The 26,119-nt window shown below is 38.0% G+C and overlaps 2 protein-coding genes and 3 non-coding genes across 5 annotated transcripts; 3 read left to right on the top strand and 2 right to left on the bottom strand.

Annotated features, from left to right (window-relative positions):
• The first annotated feature begins 227 nt into the window (after positions 1-227).
• On the top strand, positions 228-310 carry TRNAL-UAA. The gene has a single exon. It is a non-coding gene; the product is annotated as a tRNA-Leu (tRNA).
• A 2,518-nt stretch (positions 311-2,828) lies between these two features.
• On the bottom strand, positions 2,829-4,771 carry LOC109148813 (L-ascorbate oxidase homolog). Its single transcript, XM_019296552.1, has one exon. The coding sequence runs from the start codon at positions 4,701-4,703 to the stop codon at positions 3,015-3,017; it is 1,689 nt and encodes a 562-aa protein (XP_019152097.1). The 5' UTR covers positions 4,704-4,771; the 3' UTR covers positions 2,829-3,014.
• Positions 4,772-9,669: 4,898 nt separating this feature from the next.
• Positions 9,670-18,036, bottom strand: LOC109148635. Its single transcript, XM_019296370.1, has 6 exons — positions 17,704-18,036; positions 17,462-17,584; positions 17,022-17,389; positions 14,946-16,880; positions 14,225-14,807; positions 9,670-9,894 (listed from the first exon to the last, which is right to left on the bottom strand). Exons 1-6 carry the CDS (start codon positions 18,034-18,036, stop codon positions 9,670-9,672), a joined length of 3,567 nt encoding a protein of 1,188 aa, XP_019151915.1.
• TRNAL-UAA lies at positions 11,522-11,604 on the top strand. Its single transcript has one exon. It is a non-coding gene; the product is annotated as a tRNA-Leu (tRNA).
• A 1,415-nt stretch (positions 18,037-19,451) lies between the features above and the next one.
• On the top strand, positions 19,452-19,534 carry TRNAL-UAA. Its single transcript has one exon. It is a non-coding gene; the product is annotated as a tRNA-Leu (tRNA).
• Positions 19,535-26,119: the final 6,585 nt, after the last annotated feature.

Here is a 26,119-nt window from a genome sequence, read left to right as displayed (position 1 = left end):
CAGCTACTCAAGTCCTAATATCTCTAACAAGTTGATACCATTAACGATGTCGTTTTAGATCACGGTCTACGATGCAAAGTAGGTCTTGGTCTATGATATAATTTGCGGCTGCAATTGGAATAAAAGGAAAATAAATAACTTTTAAAACAATAAATATGAAAAGTGAAATTTCAACAATTGCGACAAAGGAAAAAAGTAAATTTAAAATAACAAGAAGTGATGGATTGGCTAGTTTGCCCGAGAGGTTAAGGGGGAAGACTTAAGATCTTCTGCACATAAGTGCGCATGGGTTCGAACCCCATAGCTAGCATAATTTTTATGATTAGAGTTTTTAGAGATTCGGGGTAAATTAAGGTGAAAATTTGTGACCACGTCAAGGACATCACCGTAACAAGGTTGTGTCACCTAGCACGGTACATTAATCTATAGATTAATTTTGACTTATTTAATCATTATTAGCTCTTTGACTTAATTTAATTTATCAAAATCTTTTTACAATCAGCTAATGTTATTAACAGTTATACCCTCTAACAGCACATTTACCAAACATGACCTAAAAAAATTTGCATATGATTTTCAACTTCCCTATTTGCTTAAATTCTAATAGAGGGGCCCCAAGATTCATGAGTACAAAAAAAAAAAAAAAAAAAAAACCAATACAAAAATAAAACTAAAATATTTACAGTCAACATTTGGTTATATTTAACAAATAATTAATATTAATCTTTCAAGTATTAGGATAGGAATATTTTTAAAATCTCATATTAACAACAAATTAAACTATCTAGTAGCTAGCTGCTAAACAAGCAATATTCCTGATTGCCACCACCGTTGTGTCCGTGACCGCGGCCACCTTGCTGTCTGCCACCACCACCACGATTCGAACTGCCGTTGCCACCCCCTGCTCGCTGACCGCCGCCACGGTTCTGACCTCCGCGACTCGATCGGACACCACCGCGCTGAACAGCAAGGGCCGCCGGAGCACCGCCGTAATCACGATTGGAGATAAATTCCTGGGCGCCGAGGAAGTCCGCCAACTCCTAGAGCTGACCGGCTGCCCACGGACGGCGAGGGCACGGAATTCCGGTCTCAAGCCGTGAAAAACAAAAAGATTCTGGTCGTCGAGGGAGACGACGCGGCCGGCGAGGGTGAGCTCTTCAACAATCACCCGAGCTCGCCCACGGTAATCCGCAACCGACGAATCACCCTGGTCTAGTCCCTACAACTGGCTGAGAAGATTTAACGCGCGGCCACGGGAGGAAGACGACAACGTCTGGACAATGGCCTCCCAAAGGGCACGACTCGTGCGACGTCCAACGGCTATTGGCATGACTTCGTCGGAGAGGGAGGAGACAAGCATAGACAACAATGCTTGATCTTGACGCATCCAAACGGCATAGGCGGGGTTTAGCCGTGGCATGGCGTCGGCATTGTCGGCATCGGCAGCAAGAAGAACGGCCGGTGAGGGTTTTGTACCATCAACAAACCCCATTAGGTCATGCCCGTGAAGAAACGGGACGACTTGCGTACGCCAGAACAAATAATTCTTGTAGGTTAACTGGTACTGATGAAGTGATGTGCGGTGGATAGCGACACAATTGACGAAGAACTTTACAACATAGCAGCATCAGACACGGTCCGTTCGGAGGAATCAATAGATCCGTCAGCCATAGGGACGATAGACAAAGGAAAAACGCTGATACCAGATGAGAACTGATTGTATTATATTTACTGAACTTGATAAATAGTAATAACCATAATATGATAAATGCGAATTGAATACATGGTAGGTTGTTAACTATGCATTAAAAAAAATTTGCATATGATTTTCAACTTCCCAATTTGCTTAAATTCTAATAGAGGCCCCAAGATTCCCGAGTACAAAAAAAACCAATACAAAAATAGAACTACAATTGACATTCAACATTTGGTAATATTTAACAAACTAGTATTTGTCCCGTGCCATGCAAGAAAAATATGTTATAAAAATATACCCTCTATATGAGGTTTATTCATATATATAATTTTTGTTATTTAATAATAATTATGTGTGAATTCCTATGATAAAATTATGAACATAAATATATTTACAATTAAAATAATATTTAAGGTGGGTGATTACTACAAATTTTAAACTATATTAAAAATTTAGTACATAGTATTTAATATTACATATTTTTAAGAACTTAATAAATTACAATAGTAATTGAATTACAATTTTAGAGTCACAATCAAAATTTTTAGACCTTTGAGATTTCTAACTCTTGATGTAGCAACATACAATTGACCTTTAAAGACCAACCAACCAATCACAATCTTAGTTCGAACATTGATTTTTTCTTCCAAATACTATCGAATTAAGTGTGTAATCAATAAAAGATGAGAACTAATAATTCGTGTTGTTGGATAGTATCCGATGAATCCACGAATAACGCATCGTTGTCTCCGTAGTCCTCGATATGCACATCAACAATCTTAAATATTAGGCCACCTAGCTATGCTATATATTAATTTCAAACTTATGGGGGATTGTACGTGTGGTGTACATTTAATTTTCACAAGACCATATGACTTTATTATAATTAAGATAATATTAATCTTTCAACTATTAGGATGGGAAGATTATTTTTAAAATCTCATATTAAGAACAAATTAAACTATATAGCTAGCTGCTAAACAAGCAATATAATTCAAAGAATTATTAGAAGGGATGAGATTTATATCATATATTTAGTACAGTTTCTTTGCATTAATTTATTGTAATAACAAAAGGATCGGAAAAATTAAAAAGAAAGCACAAGAAATTAAAGCATCAGATACTCTAAAAATGAATAACATAATTTTTTCTTATTCAAATATAAAGAATTGAAGGAAAGACGGTGAAAACAAGGAGCAATAGCTGGGTACTGTAGGATACATGATACAATACAGTATGTATCATTATTTGTTTAAACTTAAAGAAGTAAATGAAATTGAGAATAAATTTATATATGTTTGTAGATGAGAATAGTGTTTTAGATGGTGTATGGCTTTGGCAGGGGCTTCCCCTTGACTGCACCGCACAGCAGCTGATTATCAGGAATGTTGTACTCATCTCTCAATGAGCGTTCTGGGGAGAGGACACTGAAGTAGAATTGTTGTCCCAAGTAGAATCTCTCCCACATTTCTGACCTCACATTCCACATTCCCGCGTTATCCAGGGTGGTCATCACGGCGGCCCAGCAGTTGGGGTAGACCTGGATGTTGTGTCTGTTAATGGCGTCCACCAAGTTGTAGTTCTTTCTCTTCTCAGGGCTCCATTTCCCTGGCTCAATGCCCACTGCGAAGAACGAGTAGCCGTTGATGTGGTATGACTGGATGACTTTCTCGTGGTTCTCGAAGATGATCTCCACGAAGTTGCGGAAGGTGGCGTTCTTCACGTTGGGGGCGAGGATCACCTTGCTGGTGTCGCCGGTGGGCTGGTCCGGCATCAGGTCGTACTTAAACGACGCCTCCTTGTTGTCTTTCAATTCGAAGTACTCGATGAGCTTGAGAGGGGTGTCGGGGTCGGTGTGGGAGACGCCGTTGATTGCGTATCGGAGCTTGCCTCCCTCCTCGCTCTTCGTGTTGACGAGTTTCAAGGTGCGGGTGATTTCGATTTCGCCGTAGTGGTAGGAGCCCTGGGGGTTGGGGCGGGCGGCGCTGGCGGTTAAATTCCATCTGAAAGATCGGAACTGGTTAATAGACCAGGCGATACCTTCGGTGCCATCGGGTGGAGGTGGGGGCAATTCGGCTGCGGCGGCGCCTTTCCCGTTGGCGTATTTGATGAGACCCACGGTGGAGAGCTGGTTCTTTAAGAATCTGCTGGTGGCCACCAAGTAGTAATCCTTTGGGTCTTGATCGGCGGTGACCAAAACCGAGAGGCACTGTCCGGTGTGGAGATCAAGGGAGTCGTAATCGTTCTGTACAACGTGAGACCCCTCCACTTCCACTAGAACCATGCTGTGACCTTGGAACCTGAAATTCATGGAGGTCCTCATCCCCACATTACAAACTCTAAACCTGTATGTCTTCCCAGCCTCTAAGGTTGCAAGTGGCTCCATCTTGTCCCCAACCTCGCCGTGCTTGGCGTTGATCACCAGCCCGTTAGGCCTGGCGATGGTGTGGCCGTCGTCGAGGGTTTTCTTCAGATCCCTGTGGCCCTTATTGTACCAGTCGCTGAGGAAGATATAGAACTCGTCAGCGGGCCAGTCGAAGGGGACGGGGATGAGTTCACGGCTGTGGACGGTGAGGGCGCCGTATCCACCCGCGGAGCGGTGGAGGCTGGTGGAAGGGAAGTAAAAATGGGTGCCGATCTGATCCTTCACCTGGAAATGATATGTATAGTTGGTACCGGGCAGGATGGGACACGTGGTTCCCGGCATGCCGTCTTGCCAGGAGTTCTTCCTTTGTTGAATACCATTCCAGTGGAATAGCAATGGTTCATCCAATTCATTAAACACATTCACAACAACGTTGTTGTTGGATGTGCCGTTGATCGTGGGGCCTGGAAATTTACCATTGATGAGAATCACATCTTTGGCCACACCAAGCGGGGACAGTTTGCCGTACGTCACCTTCCATTCGTGGAACAGGTAGGGATCCTCCGCCTGCACAACAAACGCCATGGCAAAGAGCCAAAGCAAGAACACCATACCCATTTTGTTCGTGAGAGCTCCTTCCATTACACTATTTATTTTTTTATTGAAGTGTTTATTTGTATTGTTTTTTTTTTTTTTTTGTTTTTTTTTTTTTGTATGTTTCTTCGTTTCACTCATACTCCGTGCTCCTTTTATACCATAAATTCCTTTCGTTTCCACCACTCGTCCATAACTTCCTCTGCCCTTTTTTTGTGCCTTAGCTTTTCTGATCTAATCTTTTAATTTTCACTGTTAGATCTCATTCCCCTTTTTTCGATCGCACCCTTAACTTTCTGTTAGGTAGATATGGCTTGACTTATTCAAATCAAAGTAGAAATCATGGTAAAAAAATGTAGCTTAATTAGCTTGAATTGGAAATTTGTTTGATCCGGACGGAGTGTGTTATTTTCAGTAAGATCAATTGGCACTATTAATTAATATTTTATTTTTATCACCTATCACCTATGTGAATATCTTTTTAAAAACTTTTAAATTGAGCCCATCAAAATATATAGAATTAAGATTATATTGAGCAATTGAAAATCATACTTACTTTTTACATAATATTTTTATATTTTCACAAATTTCAATGATGATTTAAAAATTATGTATTCACATTATTATTCGCACCTATATATATATATATACTAGTTATAATGTGCACATTGTGTGATTAATTAATACCGAATATGAAAATTAAAATAAATAAATACTAGTATAATTTTTAAATAGAGAAAATTTCAATTTTGGTCCACTGACTATTAGAGGTGTGTTAATTGCAGCACTTGACTATCAAAAATGTTAATTTAGTACCTTGACTATGCGATTTTTATCAATTTTGGTCACGCCAGCCAAATTATCGGCGATTTGTGACCGGAAAAACGCAAGTCAACAAATGGACCGATTTGGAAGGGGCAAAATAGTATTTTCATCTTGTTTCTACGATTTGGGAAAACGGATTGTTGACCAAATTTTTACCCGACCCGCCTAAATGTAATTCTACCCGCCTAATTCTAATTGACTCCACTAACCCACCTGTGAAACCTAATTCATTCGACGAAGGAAGTAAGCTCCAATGAAGAGAAAGCTCCAGTGAAGAGAATCAGACTCCATCGACGAAGGAAGAAAGCTCCATTTACTCGCGCTCCAGTGAAGTGAACAGTCTCCATTTACTCGCGCTGCAGACAAGGCAATCGAATGGCTGTCAGTGGTAAGACTTTGAGATTACTTTACTTAATTTGTGTGAAATTGGCGGTGGGTGTTAGTGTGCTTTAAATATGCTCAGAAACTTACATGTGGGGACCAATTTGAGCTTAAAGTTGAGTGTTCAGTGAGTGTTAGTGTGCTTTAAATATGCTCAGAAACTTACATGTGGGGACCAATTTTAGCTTAAAGTTGAGTGTTCATTTGAGTGCTCAGTGGGTGTTGTGGAATCTTGTTTGTATGTTTCTGTTGATATATTATTCTTTGTGGGGACCAGTTTCTTTATGCCTTTGTTGTGTTCTGTGTATAGGCTGAGCTATGTGGGACCACTATGTCTATATTTTGGTTGATGTGTTTTGTGCATATATTGGAGTTAGGAGTACTTATATTTCATTTATATTGTTATTTTATTATGTGGCTACTTTACAAGAGATGATCTTGGCCATTTTCATGTGTTTATCTTCCATAATGGTGTAATTAATTGGCAAGGTGAAATTAAATACATGGAGAGGGGGGGTGATGTAGAAATATATGACAAGGTGCAAGCTAAGGATCTGTGTCTACAATTCTTTAAGGATAAGATTGAAGATCTAGGGTATTCTTCAATAGGAGCATACATTTATCATGGTGGACATGGTATGTGTAAGTTGCTACAAAATGATATAGATGTTGCAAACTGTCTTAGAGAAGCAGAGGATGAAGGTAAAATGTTGGAGATTTTGATAGAAACTATGGATGAAAATGATTTTATTCAAGCTGAAGTTAATGAACTTGAGTGTGAGGGTGAATGGGAAAGTGAGTTGGAGGTTGATGTTGAGTGTTTGAATAATGATGACAAGGGTGGTGTTGGGAATAAACTTCAAAAAGTTGTGGTTAAAAGTGAATTCAAGGCAGAGTTAACTATGAATGATATAGAGTTAAACATGAATGATCTAGAGTTAAACATGACTGATCTAGAGTTAAACATGACTGATCTAGAGTTAACCAAAAAACAGAAAGAACAATGTGAAATAGTCTCATATGATTGGGATGAGATAAATTTTTCTAATGATGCTTCTGTAGTTGATTCTGATAGTGATGGGGAAAGTAAATGGCCTGTTTTTAGAGAAGCTACTGACATGAATGATCCAGAGTTTACATTAGGCATGACCTTTGCCTCTAAGAAACAATTTAGAGAAGCAGTGCAGAATTATGGTTTCAAAAATGAGAAAGATATCAGAACTATTAAGAATGATGCTTTGAGGGTTATAGTTGAGTGTTCACAGGATGGGTGTCCTTGGAGAATAGGACTGAGGAAAGTGCTTCACTCACATGTTTGGAGGATTTTAAACATGGTTGATGTGCATGAAGGTTGTTCTTGGGTTTATGAGAATTCAATGGTAAAAGTTGGTGTGGTTGCAAATAGGTTGGCCAAACAATTAAATAACAACCCAAAATGGATGATGAAAAAATTCACGGATACAGTTACTAGTGAAGAGGGGTTCTATTTAAGTGATCAACAAGCCTACAGGGCTATGTGGAAGGCCAAGAAACAAAGAATTGGTGATGCTGAAGACAACTTCAAGAAGATATGGAGCTACTATGCTGAAATGGATAGGACAAACCCTAGGACTAGGTATTTTGTGAAGCTCAGTGACTTGCAAGATGGGGAAACTGGGCAGGAAAGATTTTTAAGAATGTACATTTGCTGGGATGCTTCCAAACAAGGATTCAGACATTGTAGACCCCTAATAGGTATGGATGGATGTCACTTGAGAAGTGGATCAGGTGGGATGCTTTTGACTGCAGCGAGTGTTGATGCTAATGACAGTCTTTTCCCACTTGCCTATGCTATTGTTGAAGGGGAAAAGAGGGAGTCTTGGTCTTGGTTTTTACAATTCCTTGCTGAAGACTTGGAGATAACAAAAGATAGAGAACATGACTATGCTTTTAGAAGTGATAAGCAGAAAGGTTTGATCCTAGCATTTGAAGAATCATACCTGGTGTGGAGCACAGGTTTTGTGTGAGGCACCTCCACTCAAACATGAAAGTGGTAGGGTTTCAAGGGAAGGCATTGAAGGATGCTCTTTGGGAATGTGCTAGGGTAACAACTCTGAATTCTTATACTAGTGCACTACACAACCTTAGGGCCTTAGATGAGGAAGCTTATCAATGGTTGGGTGACAAGTCTCCAACAGAGTGGAGTAGGTCTCACTTCTCAACACACACTCACTGTGATATGTTGGTAAACAACATATGTGAGTCATTCAATGCAGCATTACTTGGTGCTAGGGATCAACCAATCCTAGACTGCCTAGAGACTATAAGGAAAATGCTAATGAGTAAGTTTTTTTAGCAAAGACAAAAAGCAGCTGGATGGAAGTCAATGATATGTCCATCAATTGTTGGAAAATTGAAGAAAATAGAGAAGCAGGAAGCAGGTTGTTTGTCCACTCAATGTGACTTTTTCAAATTTGAGGTGCAACAGTTATATGGGGGGCCAACATCAGGTGGGTCTGGAAAGGAAAACTTGTTCATGTAGGAATTGGGATTTGTCCGGGATTCCTTGCAAGCATGCAATCTGTTCAATTTGGAAGAAATATGGGCAAGGAGCACACTATGATTATGTCCATCCTTGTTATTCCAAGGAAACATATATGAAGATATATAGTTGCTCCATTAACCCCATGGCAGGGCCTAATGAATGGTCACTGAGTACCAGAGATCCCCCACTGCCACCTATCTATTCTGCCAAGGTTGGAAGGCCAAAAAAGCTTAGTCTGAGATCTGGTGGAGATGTGCAGCCAAAGTTTAGTGAAGATGGGTTTAAAGTGTCTAGAAAGCATATCCTATTGCATTGCACTATTTGCAAGAAAACTGGCCATAATTCAAGAAAGTGTCCTTCAAATCCAAACCCAAAACAAAAGGTATTATACTCTATGATTTTATAGTTACTCCATTAATTTATACTGTTGTTTTTAAATCCCCACTAACACAATTTTATTGTTTTACTTGAAGCCAAAGAAAAATGTAATTTATTCCACCAAACAAATCCCCATCAACATTACTACAAATGTTCCTAGGCAGCATCATCAGCCGGAGGAAGCTACTGATCATGTTCCTAACCAGCAAAATCAGCAGGAGGCAAGTGATCCAGTTTCTAGGCAGCAGCAGGAAGAAGCTAGTCATCCAGTTCCTATTAAGTAGGATGAGTCTACTGATCAAGGAGGCAACAGCAAGGCCACAAAGACAAGGCAATCGAATCGTAAGAAGCCCTACTATACAAGGAGCAAGACCACCTTCAAGTCCAAATTTCATGGAAACAATGATGCTATCAACATTGAGTGAATTAAGTTTAGACTATGATTTTTGGTTTTTGAAACTGTAATGGAGAATTGCAAATGTATTGGTTTTTGGCTTTTGAAATGCAAATGCTAAGTTTTATTGGTTTTTGGCTTTTCAAACTGTATTGACACTAGAATTGCAAATGCAAATGCTAAGTTGTATTGGTCAGTTTCTATTCACAGTTTGAATTCACAGGATCAATGAAGGAAGATGATGACTTTGAAAAATTTCATTACTTGACAGTTTGCAATTCATTACCTGTTTTGACAGTTTGCAATTCATTACCAAATGACAGTTTGCAATTCATTACCAAATGACAGTTTGCAAATGAGCAATTCATTACCAATTCATGACTTCACTCAAATGAGCAATTCATTACCAAATGGATAACTTCATACATTAGAATTCAAAGGCCATTTCATACATTACACAATTCAAATGTCATTTCATACAACTACACAATTCAAAGATCACTGCCACAATACTAACTACCAATATAGCCTACAAAAATTAAAATCATTATTCCTACAATCTTCTTCAACACATTTCCAGCCTCCTTCTTATCACATTCAATCTTCATATTCAGTGTTCTTATATCTTCCTCTAGTCTATTAATGCGTTTAAGCAATCCCGGAATTATTCGCTTCGAACGGTAACACATTGGAGGATCATACAATTCCACAAATCCACACCCATCCTGCCTTTGACTCTGATTTAAACAAAATTCAGAAACCAAACAAAAACCAAATCAATTTCTTTTCAAACTGGAACACTGAATTTTTTTTTTCCTTACACTACCACCGGAGCACTGCCAAAATCTTCGACCTAGATTCTCATTAGTCCATGAAGTTCGAATCTTTAGTTGGTGACCACATCTACAATGGAGAATTGAGAACCTTTCCCCAAATTCATAGTACTCATTACTAGTATTGGAAGAAGAAGAATATACACTACTCATACCCACGTAAGAAGAATCGCGACTTTGAAACCTTCGTCTACGTTATTGTAATCTCCGTCTTCCTCTTCCTCCTAATTTGCTTCGATTCGTCTGGGAAGGAACAACAACCAGCGACAATATATGTAGGGCAAATTAGTTATATGCGGGTCGGGTATGCTCCTAATTTGGTCGACAAATCGTAGAAACAAGATGAAAAATACTATTTTGCCCCTTCCAAATCGGTCCAATTATTGACTTGTGTTTTTCCGGTCACAAATCACCGGTAATTTGGCCGGCGTGACCAAAATTGATAGAAATCGCATACTCAAGGTACTAAATTAACATTTTTGATAGTCAAGTGCTGCAATTAACTCACCTTTAATAGTCAGTGGACCAAAATTGAAATTTTCTCTTTTTAAATATAAAAATTAATTAATATAAAATATAAATGATTATTTTCAATATAATCAAAATGAGTATTTTCAAATTGCAATAAAAGTAGTAGTAAACAAGAGTATTGTTGTAGATAGTTATAATCCAGAATAAAAGTTATGTGCTAACAAGTTTCATATTAAAATAAATTAAGTCTTCTTAATGCGATTTCGATAAGTTAGTAAAACTTAATTTATTTTATTTAAAGTGACATGATTATAATAGACTTACTTATATTTTTGTAGAGTAATTAAAGAGATGCAATGAAATTATAGCATACAAATTTACAAGTTTTCTTTGTGTATATGATTAAGACCTCAATTGTTATTATATGTAAATTATTCATCTTGCCAATTCTCATTGATATTTTAAAATATTAACCCTTTCCCTAAAAGATTGATTAGATAATGAAATTTTTGTATTTAAATTTTTAAAGTAGAGAGAAATTTTGTCTCATACATAGTAGATCAACTATTAATAAAATGTACATTTTAATAAAAGTAATATCGTTTTGAAATAGGAAACTAAAATTTGTACTACAATAAATAAGGTCATATTTATGAATATTAAGTTTTTATGATTTATTTGTTTATTTATTTTTTTAAATTTTAAACACGCACATAGAAGAAATATTATATTCATACTACAGAGTGGATATAAATAAATATGATATAGTGTTTATGTGCATTAAAATTTAGATGTATCATATAGATCAAATATTATGAAAAATAGTATAAAATAAATGTTATTAAACATAATGTATTAGCTGATACCATTAATGACATGGTTTTAGACCAAGGTCTACGATGTAAAGTAGACCTTGGTATGATCTATGATATAATTTGCGGCTGCAATTGGAATAAAAGGAAAATAAATAACTTTAAAACAATAAATATGAAAAGTGAAATTTCAACAATTGCGACAAAGGAAAAAAAGTAAATTTAAAATAACAAAAACAAATGGATTGGCTAGTTTGCCCGAGAGGTTAAGGGGGAAGACTTAAGATCTTCTGCACATAAGTGCGCGTGGGTTTGAACCCCACAGCTAGCATTTTTAATTTTTAGAGATTCGAGATAAATTAAGGTAAAATTTTTTATTAGTCGACTTTTTATTTTCAAAGGTTTAATTTTCGCCACGTCAAGGACATCAGTCATATCACCGTGACAAGGTTGTGTCGCCTAGCACAGTAGATTTTGACACGTCCATCGATATGGCCGTGTCGAGGGCATGCCAGTAGTTGAGAACTCTATTTAATTAAGTCGTGTTTTTAATCCTTTTACGGGTTTTCCGATCGACCACAGATTTCAAGAAAATGATCCAAGACATTTTTGATAGTTTCAACCACTCTCTAGAAGACATCTTTATATTTTGGGAAGGCTTGGAGTCAAGACTTCTTCGTAGATTAAATGTGTTTTTCTATGTTCTTCAATTCGTTTATCGTTTATTTCATTTTTACCTCAATGTTCAGAGGCTAAATATGTGGTTCTTGAATTTATGATCAACCGTAGTATGAGACCTTGTTCTTAATTGGTGCTAGTACTCGCAGCCCTTGTGTCTTAACTAGTATATATATTCGTGCCTATATATATATATATATATATATATATATATATATATATATATATATATATATATATATATATATATTTCAATAAAAGTAGTAGTAAACAAGAGTATTGTTGTAGATAGTTATAATCCAGAATAAAAATTATGTCCTAACAATTTTCATATTAAAATAAATTAAGTCTTCTTAATGCAATTTCGATAAGTTAGTAAAACTTGATTTATTTTATTTAAAGTGACATGATTATAATAGACTTACTTATATTGTGGTAGAGTAATTAAAGAGATGCAATGAAATTATAGCATACAAATTTATAAGATTTCCTTGTGTATATGATTAAGACCTCAATTGTTATAATATGTAAATTATTCATCTTGTAAATTCTCATTGATATTTTAAAATATTAACTCTTTCCCTAAAAGATTGATTAGATAAAGAAATTTTTGTATTTAAATTTTTAAAGTAGAGTGAAATTTTGTCTCATACATAATAGATCAACTATTAATAAAATGTACATTTTAATAAAAGTAATATCGTTTTGAAATAGGAAACTAAAATTTGTGCTACCACAAATAAGGTCATATTTATGGATATTAAGATTTTATTTTTTTTAAATTTTAAACACGCACATAGAAGAAATATTATATACATACTACAGAGTGGATATAAATAAATATGATATAGTGTTTATGTGCATTAAAATTTAGATGTATCATATAGATCAAATATTAAGAAAAATAGTATAAAATAAATGTTATTAAACATAATGTATTAGTTGATACCATTAATGACGTGGTTTTAGACCAAGGTCTACGATGCAAAGTAGACCTTGGTATGATCTATGATATAATTTGCGGTTGCAATTGAAATAAAAAGAAAATAAATAACTTTAAAACAATAAATATGAAAAGTGAAATTTCAACAATTGCGACAAAGGAAAAAATGTAAATTTAAAATAACAAAAATAGATGGATTGGCTAGTTTGCCCGAGAGGTTAAGGGGGAAGACTTAAGATCGAGTTCGAACCCCATAGCTAGCATTCTTTTTTAGAGATTCGGGATAAATTACGGTAAAATTTTTTATTAGTCAACTTTTTATTTTCAAAGGTTTAATTTTCGCCACGTCAAGGACATCAGTCATATCACCGTGACAAGGTTGTGTCGCCTAGCACAGTAGATTTTGAAACGTCCATCGATATGGTCATGTCGAGGGCATGCCAGTAGTTGAGAACTCTATTTAATTAAGTCGCATTTTTAATCCTTTTACGGGCTTTCCGATCGACCACAGATTTCAAGAAAATGATCCAAGACATTTTTGATAGTTTCAACCACTCTCTAGAAGACATCTTTATATTTTGGGAAGGCTTGGAGTCAAGATTTCTTCGTAGATTAAATGTGTTTTCCTATGTTCTTCAATTCGTTTATCATTTATTTCATTTTTGCCTCAATGTTCAGAGGCTAAACATGTGGTTCTTGAATTTATGATCAACCGTAGTATGAGACCTTGTTCTTAATTGGTGCTAGTACTCGCAGCCCTTGTGTCTTAACTAGTATATATATTCGTGCATATATATATATATATATATATATATATATATATATATATATATATATATATATATATATATATATATATATATATATATATATATATTTCGATAAAAGTAGTAGGAAACAAGAGTATTGTTGTAGATAGTTAAAATCCAGAATAAAAATTATGTCCTAACAATTTTCATAGTAAAATAAATTAAGTCTTCTTAATGCTATTTCGATAAGTTAGTAAAACTTAATTTATTTTATTTAAAGTGACATGATTATAATAGACTTTTTTTGAAAGCCAAGTATATTTGCATATTTTAATTAATGAAAGGAATCAAGCAGTCAGGAGGGACATAGTCCCAATACATAGAGTGTTCCTGATCAATGTTGAAAAAATAGCATTAAAAAGGCATTTTAAGTGGCTATTTTGTGGTACAATTATCAGTGGGATCCACCCCCGATTTGGGTCGGGTCAAAGTGGATTCGGCTCTTCGTAGTGAGACGAAGAGATTGATATATTGTACGAGACAATATTTAAAGAGCAATACGTAAAAAGGGCCATAGTTGCCCGACATTGATCCTCCACCACCCCTTCATAAGATAGGATGGTCGTAGGACTAGATCGTAAGTGATGTCGTAGTTGTGTGCAATCAGTCAGCATATCCACATCGAGTTCGTTCCGCTCCTTAAGCCATGATAACGCTTCTTTGCATGCTAGGGCCTCCGCCATAAGAGGTGAAAAACATCTCGTGAGCTTGCCATTTGTTGCCGCCTTGAACGAACCATCCGGGTGTAGTAATACAACGCTGTAAGCCGCGTCGCCCGACTGCGGTCGAAAACCTCCGTCGAAGAAGCAGCGCGGACGTCCCTGGAGCGCCGGTGCAGGTGGCTGCGCTGCGTGAACACTGCCCGGGCAGTGGGCTTGGATATACGCCAGTCTTGCCGTGGCAGCACGCCTCCATGTAGTGGGAGGTCGTGGTAATGCCCTCTTCCATACAGCTTCGTTCCGGGCATTCCATAAATGATATAGAACTCCTACCAGTGTGGCAAATTGCTCCTCCGTTAAGTTAGCCATAGCACCCATTATCCATTCTGGAAAAGTAGCAGCAATAATATTTGTAACAGGCAAACCCGAAATATTCCAAACAATTCTAGAATAATCACAAGAAGTTAATGTATGCATAACATTCTCATGGGATGTATCACACATTGGGCATGTAGGATCAATTTATACTCTCTTTATAATCAGGTTGTTTGTGGTTGGGAGGATATCACATAAGGCTCTCCACAAAAAGGTTTTCCATTTGGGTGGGACTTTCAACTTCCACAATGTGATCCACTTATCAAAGGCACCAGAATTATTTACAAAATCTCCAACAATCTGCCTATATGCATTTTTAACAGAATATTCACCCCTTGGATCTTTATACCAATACCACGAGTCCTCATACTCCGGACTCACAGGGATCCTAGATATACGAGCCACATCGTCAGGTTCAAACAAATCGCATAAAATATGAGGATCCCATGTTTTCGTTTGCTGGTCAATCAAACCTACAACCCTCGCCTCACGCAGTTCCTCAGGCATTACTGTTTGTATTAAAGGACTTGGATCATCAGGCAACCAGGGATGTCCCCAGATCAGAGTTTTTCCCCCATTTCCAATCCTTCTCCTGACTCCAGAGCAAACTATTTCATGGGCAGCCATTATACTCCGCCAACAATAATTGGGACAATTCCATATCTTTGCATCAATAAAGGAAGTCGTCGGGTAGTAACGGGCTTTATATATTCTTGCTGCAAGAGAGGTTGGATTAGTAAGAAATCTCCATGCCTGCTTCCCTAACATAGCCAGGTTAAAAGAACGAAGATCTTTAAATCCCAAACCCCCATATCTCTTAGGAACACACAATTTATCCCAGGCCTTCCAATGGATCCCTCTGTCCACCCCTTTTCCCCACCAGTATCTGTTCATTGTCCTCTCAATAGATAAACAGACTGTATCAGGCAATAAGAAAATACTCATTAAGAAGGTAGGCATAGATTGAGCCACACTTTTCAAAAGTACCTCTTTTCCTGCTTGTGACAACAGCTTCTTATTCCATGATCCAATTCTCTGTTTGATTTTATCCTCCACATAAGAGAAGACTGCCCTTTTATTTCTCCCAATGAATGACGGAAGCCCTAAATATTTCCCAAAGTTTGGTGCCTGATCCACGCCTAAACAATTAGCCACGAGATCCCTATCCTCCCTTGAGGTATTCTTGCTAAAACAAATATTTGATTTATGATAATTAACCATCTGACCAGATAAATTCTCATACCTCAGCAGACATTGTTTTATCACACTAGCCTCCTGTAAGTTTGCCTTGAAAAACAATAAGCTGTCATCTGCAAAGAAGAAATGTGACACTGGGGGTGCCCCTCTAGCCACTCTACATCCATGAATTGAACCTGCCAGCTCAGCTTTTTGTAATAATAAAGATAATCCTTCTGCACATATAATGAACAAATAAGGTGAAAGGGGGTCGCCTTGCCTGAGACCTCGTGTTGGGATTATTTTTCCTCCAGGCACACCATTTACCACAACCTGATATGTCACAGTCGTCACACATGTCATAATCAAATCAATCCACCCCTTATCAAATCCCATTACCTGTAACATCTTCTTCAGAAAAGGCCACTCCATTCTATCATATGCCTTTGCCATATCTAACTTTAGAGCTCCCCATCCCACATTACCACATTGCTTCCGATTTAGAAAGTGGCCAACCTCCGAAGCCACCAGGATATTATCTGTGATCAACCTCCCTGAAATGAAAGCACTCTGGGAATCTGATATTAGATTTTCCATAAGTGGTTTCATTCTATTGGTTATCATCTTAGCCATAATCCTGTACAGTACATTACTGAGAGCAATTGGCCGCATGTCCCCAACCGTTTCAGGCACATTTTTCTTAGGGATCAGTACTATATTCGTATCATTCAATCCATTCGGCAGGATTCGCGAGTTGAGGGTGTTAACAATAAATCCAGATACATCCACTCCCACCACATCCCAAAAATGTTGGTAGAAACCTGGGTTCATACCATCTGGCCCTGGGGCTTTATCCGGGAACATAGAAAATACTGCAGTTCTAACCTCATCAATATCAAAGGGGCGCAAAAGGGCCATGTTTTGTGCCGGGGTGACACGTGGGGCAAAATCATTAAACAAAGGATCACTGCATGTAACATTATTTGTAGCAAAAATCCCCTCAAAGTACCTCATAATAAGCACATTCATATTCTCTCCCTCCACCCAATCCCCATCATCATTCTTTAATTTAGCAATTAAATTCTTCTTTTTCCGGGCAGAGGCATACCTGTGGTAAAACTTTGTGTTTACATTAGCACCACGCAGCCAATGTTGTTTCGCCCTCTGTCTCCAGAAGGTGTCCTCCTGAGCTTCCAGCTGGGTTAACTGAATTTCCAGACTCTGAAATTCGGTCAGGGCATCCGGATCACGCCTATGTCTAATGGCCTCCTGTTTCGCGCGGATCCGCTTTATTCGGTCCCCAAACTTATGGAAGTGGTCCCCTCCCCACCGCATCAGACTGTGCCCACAATATTGCTGACAATTCAGCAAACCCTCAGTCCGCCGGTCATGCCAGGCTGTCTCAACCACCTCCCTGCATCCCTCATCCAGCAACCAGGCCATCTCAAACCTGAATCCTCTGTGACCCCTTCTCCTCTGCCCGCATGATTCAACAATTTTGAGAAAAAGGGCCGAGTGATCTGATTTACGTGTCAGGATATTATGTACCTCTGCATGGGGATTAACATCCCCCCAAGATGCCGTTGCCAACACCTTGTCCAACCTCTCCTCAATCCAATTGTTCGTGCCTTTGCTCTTTTCCCAGGTAAATTGATAGCCTCTCATAGCCATCTGCGCCAAACCACAACCATCAACTGCCTCCCCGAAACCGCGAAGGAGACTATTTGGGTGCGGGTTCCCCCCCCCCTTTTCTCGTGCTGATATAGGAGATCATTGAAATCCCCTATTACAACCCATGGAAGCGAGGATCTCCCACTTAGCGTCCCCAATAACTCCCACGATTCCCTCCTGTCTTCCCGCTTTGGAAAGCCGTAGAAACCTGTCATTCTCCAAACTCTATCATCAGCCAATCGAACCTCCACATCCACATGATTCTTAGAGTAGCTTAGGAGGGTAGCAGTATTGTTTTTCCTCCAGAGCAACGCTAAGCCACCCCCATTCCTCTCATTGTCCACATAGAACAACCCTTCAAAACCAATTTTGATTCGAAGACGTTCTGCATGATCCTGTCCCACCATCGTTTCTATCAGAAATACAAAGTCCGACTTCTTACTGGACACCATGTCCACAATTTCTCGAACTGTCCGTGGATTGCCTAAGCCACGGCAGTTCCAACTAAGAGTACTCATTGGGTTGGGCGGGCCTGGGAACCAGTACCCGCCTGCTGCAAGTTTTTTGAATGATCAGCCATCACAACATCACTTCCCTCCACCTCATACCGCACACCCTCACCATCCAACCCCTCCCGCCGGCGCTTAGCAACAGCAACCACACCGGTCTCAACCTCAGCTTCCCTAACCAGCCCAACCCCACGTTGCACCGCCCCAGATTTTCCTTCTCCCGAGCCACTCCCCTTCACTGCCGTCGGCAGCGGTAGTAACCAGCTGCCACCGACCGGCCTCGGTCCCCGACTTCCTCCTGCCCGCAAGTCCGAGCCATACAAGTAATCTTCCACCGGCATCACCGAATCCCTCGCACCCCGACAAAATTTGTAAGAATGGCCAAGCATTCCGCAGAAGTAACAAACTTCATTCGCTTAATAAACTTCATTCGGCGTTTCAATGGTTTATCAACCGATAGTGAAACCCTAATCCGATAAAAGGTTCTCCAGGACATATTCTGAAAGCGATCATCCCTTTTCACAAACACCCCTAAATAATTCCCAATCTGTTCCTGTATCAACTCAGATGTGTATCCCATAGGCAACTCATGGATTTGCACCCACATGTCTACCGTATCCAACTTATAATAGACTTACTTATATTGTTGTAGAGTAATTAAAGAGATGCAATGAAATTATAGCATACAAATTTATAAGTTTTCCTTGTGTATATGATTAAGACCTCAATTGTTATAATATGTAAATTATTCATTTTGTAAATTCTCATTGATATTTTAAAATATTAACTCTTTCCCTAAAAGATTGATTAGATAATGAAATTTTTTGTATTTAAATTTTTAAAGTAGAGAGAAATTTTGTCTCATACATAATAGATCAACTATTAATAAAATGTACATTTTAATAAAAGTAATATCATTTTGAAATAGGAAACTAAAATTTGTGCTACCACAAATAAGGTCATATTTATGGATATTAAGATTTTATTTTTTTTAAAATTTTAAACACGCACATAGAAGAAATATTATATACATACTACAGAGTGGATATAAATAAATACGATATAGCGTTTATGTGCATTAAAATATAGATGTATCATATAGATCAAATATTATGAAAAATAGTATAAAATAAATGTTGTTAAACATAATGTATTAGTTGATACCATTAATGACGTGGTTTTAGACCAAGGTCTACGATGCAAAGTAGACCTTGGTATGATCTATGATATAATTTGCGGTTGCAATTGGAATAAAAAGAAAATAAATAACTTTAAAACAATAAATATCAAAAGTGAAATTTCAACAATTGCGACAAAGGAAAAAAAGTAAATTTAAAATAACAAAAATAGATGGATTGGCTAGTTTGCCCGAGAGGTTAAGGGGGAAGACTTAAGATCTTCTGCACATAAGTGCGCGTGGGTTCGAACCCCACAGCTAGCATTTTTAATTTTTAGAGATTCATGATAAATTAAGGTAAAAATTTTTATTAGTCGACTTTTTATTTTCAAAGGTTTAATTTTCGCCACGTCAAGGACATCAGTCACATCACCGTGACAAGGTTGTGTCGCCTAGCACAGTAGATTTTGACACGTCCATCGATATGGCCGTGTCGAGGGCATGTCAGTAGTTGAGAACTCTATTTAATTAAGTCGCGTTTTTAATGTTGGTGATAATGAACCACAATCGATTTAATTACCCAAAAATAATATTTTTATATACACACACAAGTATATAAAATATTATTGGATATTTACCCGATATATATATATACACAAAAATATATATAAACGGATCCAAAGGTTATATATACATGTATATCTACGAAAAAGATATACCAATATATATTAACCAAATTGAAACTAATAATCCTCGGATTATAAGTTCAATCTAACTAATATATCAAAAGAGGGAGAACGGATTTTTGCTTAAAAGCATAATCCAAAACAAGAAAGAAGAAGAAGGAAGAGAGAAATGTACGAGTTAGGCGAGTGCCTTTCTTTCCTTAAAACCTTATTTGCCACCTCCCAAAAGTGCTAGGAGCGTTGTGGCCTAGGTCTCCGAGGATAAAACGTACAACGGTTCGACGTTTGAGCACCCAAACGAACGAACCCGGCGAACGAGAGCACGGGCAAAACATAGCTTCAAGAATGGAGTAGAAGCAGAGGTATTTTGAGGCTTGGAAAAATTATTTTTCTTGTGTGTTTTTGTTACTTTTTCCCTTAGAAAAATTCTGCTGCACTCTACCCCTTCTTATATAGGGAATGAGGAGTGAATAGCCTTTATTATGGCATTTAGGGGCATCCCTTCAACTCTTGTAACATCAACCATTAACATGGGTGTTAATTCAAAAATTAAAATTGGAATTAATTAAAAAATTAATTCCATAACAGCTGAATTAAATCCCAACAGTCACAAAAAGAGTTTCAGGCCAAACTTTCGACCTAAGTAGTATTTTCGGCCACTACTTTCGGTTTGGCCAAGGTGCCACACGAAACAACACCTAAGTAGTATTTTCGGCCACTACTTTCGGTTTGGCCAAGGTGCCACACGAAACAATTTCACAGTGAAACATATTGAACAATTTCACAGTGAAACATATTGAACAATTTCACAGTGAAACATATTGTTTCATTCATTTTATTTCATGGTGGCACACGAAAGTGAAACCAAGTTTCATTTCGTGGTTGAGTTGGATAGGAAAATTGCATTCATTTTATTTCATGGTGGCACACGAAAGTGAAACCAAGTTTCATTTCGTGGTTGAGTTGAATAGGAAAATTGCGCACACGAGATTAGGCTTGATCCAAGCCTTTGCACCCCCTTACATGCGAGAGAGAGCCTCTATGCTATACAATTTAATAAGCTTAAAAAGAGCTCATGTATAAATAGTGAGGCAAATTCTCTTCCCAAACCAATGTGGGACAAAAGCTCACCTTTTCCCTTCATTTTCCAACTCAAATGAGTCTACTTTGAGAATCAATATCTCATTCACCCATTATCCGTTTTGAGCGTACAATATATCAATCTCTTCGTCTCACTATGAAGAACCCGAATCCACTTTGACCCGACCCAAATCGGAAGTGGACCCCATTGATAATTGTACCACAAAATAGCCACTTAATATGCCATTTTATGCCATTTTAAGCTATTTTTTCCAACAATCCCCCACATGAATGAAAAATTGATTTTCAGGGTATTTTGAAATCGGAAACAAACTGTGTTCAACGGTCGATCCCTGCATAGGATAGGTAGGGATCACTATACCCTTTGAACCTTCCCTTGTGAAGACATGTTTACTCTACTGGCTGTACGGTAGAACGCGATATCTTTGAACCGACTGCCGTTTGTGTAGACGATGACATATCTCACACAGGAACCTTCCAACCATGCTCTGTTCTCATGAGTGTGCCCATTTCGGTCGTGGTTCACCGTCCTGGTTCTGCAAGAGTTTGTGAAGAATTGTGCCCATCAATTCTCCTTTGAAGCGACCCTCACATCTCTCTCACATAGGTGATTCTTTTCCGAGTATCCCGCATACTCACACATGTCAACCGACATTCAAATCATTAAAGCATCAACATGCTAACCTTGCGCGGGAGTCACTGTTTCTAACGAGGAGTGGTAGGGAGTCCGAGACCCCCACAGTGACACGTTCTGTTCCATAATTTAGTTGTCCCATTGAACCTAGGTACCAGCTAGGTTCGGTATCCACTATAGAACTTTTAGTCTAAGGGCTTTAGACCAATTCCTCGTTCCAACTTCTCCACAACGATTTGCTTACCCTCGGGTTAGCGAGTTAGCGGCCGCTACGTTATCTTTTGACATCACGTATTCAATCGAGATAACCCCGTTGTGAGAAATTGTTTAATGGTATTATGTCTATGACTTATAAGTCTAGACTTACCATTCCACATCTAACTCTGTACTTAGCCAATTTTGGCTTGACTATCGCAATGCACACAAATTGGAGGTACGAGCTTACCACTATGAACATTCTCAAAATAATGGCATAGCCATTCGGCCTACTCGTTCGCGACACGAGTGTAAGGCTCTCAGCTTTGATCCCGTCGGATCTTAGCTATCACAAATTCATTTCTGAGAATTTCCATTTAACCGACTGCACCGGCCTACATAAAGACGTAGCCTTTAATGGACTTAGCGTCCTTTGATATCCGTGTTATACTTTCCAAGTACGACTAGATATCCCACGTTGTGTAGTCCAAAGTCACGAGCATACCTTAAGTATCTCATAACTGCTATTGCCTTCTAGTGCGCCACACTAGGGCTACTCGTATGTCTACCGAGTTCGTTAACCGCAAAGGCAATATCCGGCCTAGTACAACCCATTTGATACAATTAAAATACCGATAATCTAAATGTATTCTCCGTGAGAAATACAATCTCCGTGATTATCGGCTAGTTGTACGTTAGTATCTAACGGTGTCCAAGCCACTTGATTAACGTCCTTTGCAAGGATTTAATCAACACAATGAGATTGGCTTAACACGAGACCATACGGTCTTCTCACAATTTTTATCCCGAGGATTAAATCTGCCAACCCCCATATCCTTCATGTCAAATATCAAATTTAACATGTTCAAGGTAGAATTGATCATTTGATCGTTACTGCCCACGTTGAGTTTTATCGTGTATAGACAAACAGTGATAACCTCGTCTATCGTACGCATTACGTAGACATTTATCACATTTGTTTATACTAAACTCGTTACACATCATTGTATGATAAAATCTTACATGCCAAATACTGAGGCAATCGTTTCGAACCATACAATGATCTCACCAATTACACACTTTCTTTTCACATCGTGGAACCACAAACCCTCAGGTCGTTCCATGTCTACTAAGAAAGCGATATATCCATTTTGATGAACTTCCAAGTCTTGCTAAACGGCTTTGGCAAGTATCATACTAATGGATTTTATTCTTATCACAAGAGAATATCTATATCGAAGTAACCGTGGCACCCGCGTTGCATGTAATCTACAATTACAGGCCTGGCCATTTTACTTCAATATAATCAACCGGTTTTATCTTCCGACTAGTGATCCACTTTGGATCCCGAGGTTTTACAACCTGGAGGAAGAACAACCAGTTCCAAATATGATTCTCTAAGATAGAATCTACTTCACTCTCGGTAGCCTCTCTCGGGTTGGTCTATCTGTAAAAGTCACCACTTCTACATACGTTCGAGGCTCTTTTTTCTAACAACCATGTCAGAAAATTCAATTTATTTTCTAGTAAACAAGTTAGAATATGTGCGTCAGATTCTAGCATGTTCGTTAGAAATCTAGACCAAAGGATTGTTCAATCCTAGCTCTCTTGCTACGTCTAGTTTGAGCTCGGGTTCTCTTTCATACCCTTCAACCATAGCTTCGCCGAAAGTTCCTTTCAACGTGCAAGGTTCGATATTGAACCTTCACAAAAATACATCTTCAAAGAACGATGAATTACTTGATTCAATTTATTGTGTTCTTACGTACATCCAAACTATAGGACTCGTGTACTAAGAACCAATACACACCTTTGGCAAGACACCCCCACATTTCAGGCATTAGTAGGAAAATTTCCTACGTACCCACAATTCGTAAGAATTTCATGCGGGTAACCTTATTTAAAAGGTACTTACTAGTCCAAAGTATTGTCTCACCTCACATACTTTGAGGTAGACCCGAACTTATCAACGTCTTGATATTCATGTTCGGCAACAACGTTCGATTGAGGTGAATACCGTACCGTACTCTCGAGTGCAATACCAACGCTTGCGCCGAAATCACCAATAGGTGTTTCACGTTCACCACATCGATCGTTCATAATCGCATTAATCCACTGTTAGGAATAAAGTGTAATGGTTTTGATATGCCAAATTTGTATTTGTAGATCCCCCAATTTTATTTCATAGGTCTAGTAGAGTCTTAGACCATGATCGGGAAATTATTTAATTATGAAAAGAGAAAAACAGAGGAAAATGGATGAAAATAGAAGAAGAAGATATAAAGGCGAAAATCAAGAATTTGTCTGGAGAAAATGACAAATTGAAGAAGAAGTTGAATGATATGAATTCACGTCGCTACTACTCAAAGAAGATATCCCAGAAGAATTTTCGTGAAGAAAATTAATATTGGAAGAATGCATGAAATTGACTTAGAGATCAAGCATCTATGGAAAGAAAGAAGTACATCAAATGTGATTGGAGATTTAATCAAAAGCTGTATGGACGAAGTGGATGATGCTTGATATATTATCTTAAATGGCTCAAGTTCAAAACTCACCATCAACAATTTTACAAGGTAAAATTTGAGAAGTCAAATTAAATTAATCTGATGGAGTTGGGCGCTAGTTTAAGCTTTGGGCGCCGATTACAAGTGGAAATTATTGGGAAGCAATTTCACTTGGGTGGCAATTGAGATGCAATTGCACTTGGGAGCCGATCTCATAGAAATTGAAATTGGGAGCTAGTTCAGAGAAATTGAAATTGGGAGAAAGTTTCACATGGGAATCAATTCAAGTTGGGAGCCAATGTAGAATTGAAATTGGGAGCCAATTCAAGTTGTTCACATGGGAATCAATTCAAGTTGGGAGCCAATGTAGAATTGAAATTGGGAGCCAATTCAAGTTGTAGTATGGGATGCAATTCAGATTGGGGACCAATCTCCCAATGTAGAATTGAAATTGGGAGCCAATTCAAGTTGTAGTATGGGATGCAATTCAGATTGGGGACCAATTAAAAGAAGACATTGAGATGAAATGAAGACATTGAGGAGCAATTGAATTGAGATGAAATTGCAATTCAGATTGGGGACCAATTAAAAGAAGACATTGAGGAGCAATTGAATTGAGATGAAATTGCAATTCAGATTGATGAAATGAAGACATTGAGGAGCAATTGAATTGAGATGAAATTGCAATTCAGATTGGGGACCAATTAAAAGAAGACATTGAGGAGCAATTGAATTGAGATGAAATTGCAATTCAGATTGGGGACCAATTAAAAGAAGACATTGAGGAGCAATTGAATTGAGATGAAATTCAAAGAGAAGTCCAATTTCGAAGTCAACATTGAGAAGTAATTGGAGCACCAGGAGATGTTGGGAGCCAATTGCAAGTCAAAGTCAATTGGGAGCCAATTACAAAGGAGAAATTCAATTTGGGTGCCAATTACAAGCCAATTGAAATTGGGTGTCAATTACAAAGGAGAAATTCAAATTGGGTGGAAGTTCAAAGCCAGTTTGAAGTCTGAGAACACCCAGACGTGAGAATGAAGAAGATGAAGCAGAACTTACAGTGAAAAATATTCTCACAAGGAAAATACTAGTCTAACTAGTATGGGATTAAAATAAAGATTATTTTTGAATCCCAAAGATACAAGGACCACTTCAGAGCTGATCAGAGAAGCCATTCTACACCAAAACTGAGACCCAGATATTTCCACTCAACGTAAAACCAGAGGAATATCAGATGAAGTTTGGGAGCTCATTTACATGGAGATGAAACTCCATCAACGGCTAGCTTATCTCTTTCTGACATTTTTGCAGAAGATAAGATAAGATCTCTGACAAAAGATACAAGATTTCAAAAATGAGAGCGTCTCTTTCCAACGGACAGATTCTCATTACCAGCTATAAAATGATGAAGATATGAAGACTTGAAGAAAGGGGGAATAACGAGCAAAGAGCAGAGAGCTAAAAATTCTAAGAGCTAAAATCTTCAAGTGTGAGAAAAAGAACTCAGAGAGCTTCAAAAGAGAAATATTCAGAGAGTTCTTAAACAGAGCAAAACAGAGCAAAAATATCAAGTGCTTTACTTGATATATTTAAAGAGAGAAAACACTCAGAGCTATCAGGAGAAATCTTTCCAGAGTGTTTATCTTCATCAAAGAGACCTGTGCATCATTGAAGATCAACTACAGAGTCTCAGAAGTTGGAAGCAAGACAACACTTGTTTTGGAGCAAAACAAGAGAAGGGAGGAAAGTAGCACGGAGCTGTGAAATCCTGGATTGTCACACG

Source organism: Ipomoea nil, unplaced genomic scaffold (assembly GCF_001879475.1).
Source record: "Ipomoea nil cultivar Tokyo-kokei standard unplaced genomic scaffold, Asagao_1.1 scaffold2144, whole genome shotgun sequence".
NCBI classification, from domain to species: Eukaryota; Viridiplantae; Streptophyta; class Magnoliopsida; order Solanales; family Convolvulaceae; genus Ipomoea; species Ipomoea nil.
The sequence above is the reverse complement of the archived record's forward strand: the minus strand, read 5'-3'. Positions and strand labels throughout refer to the sequence as shown.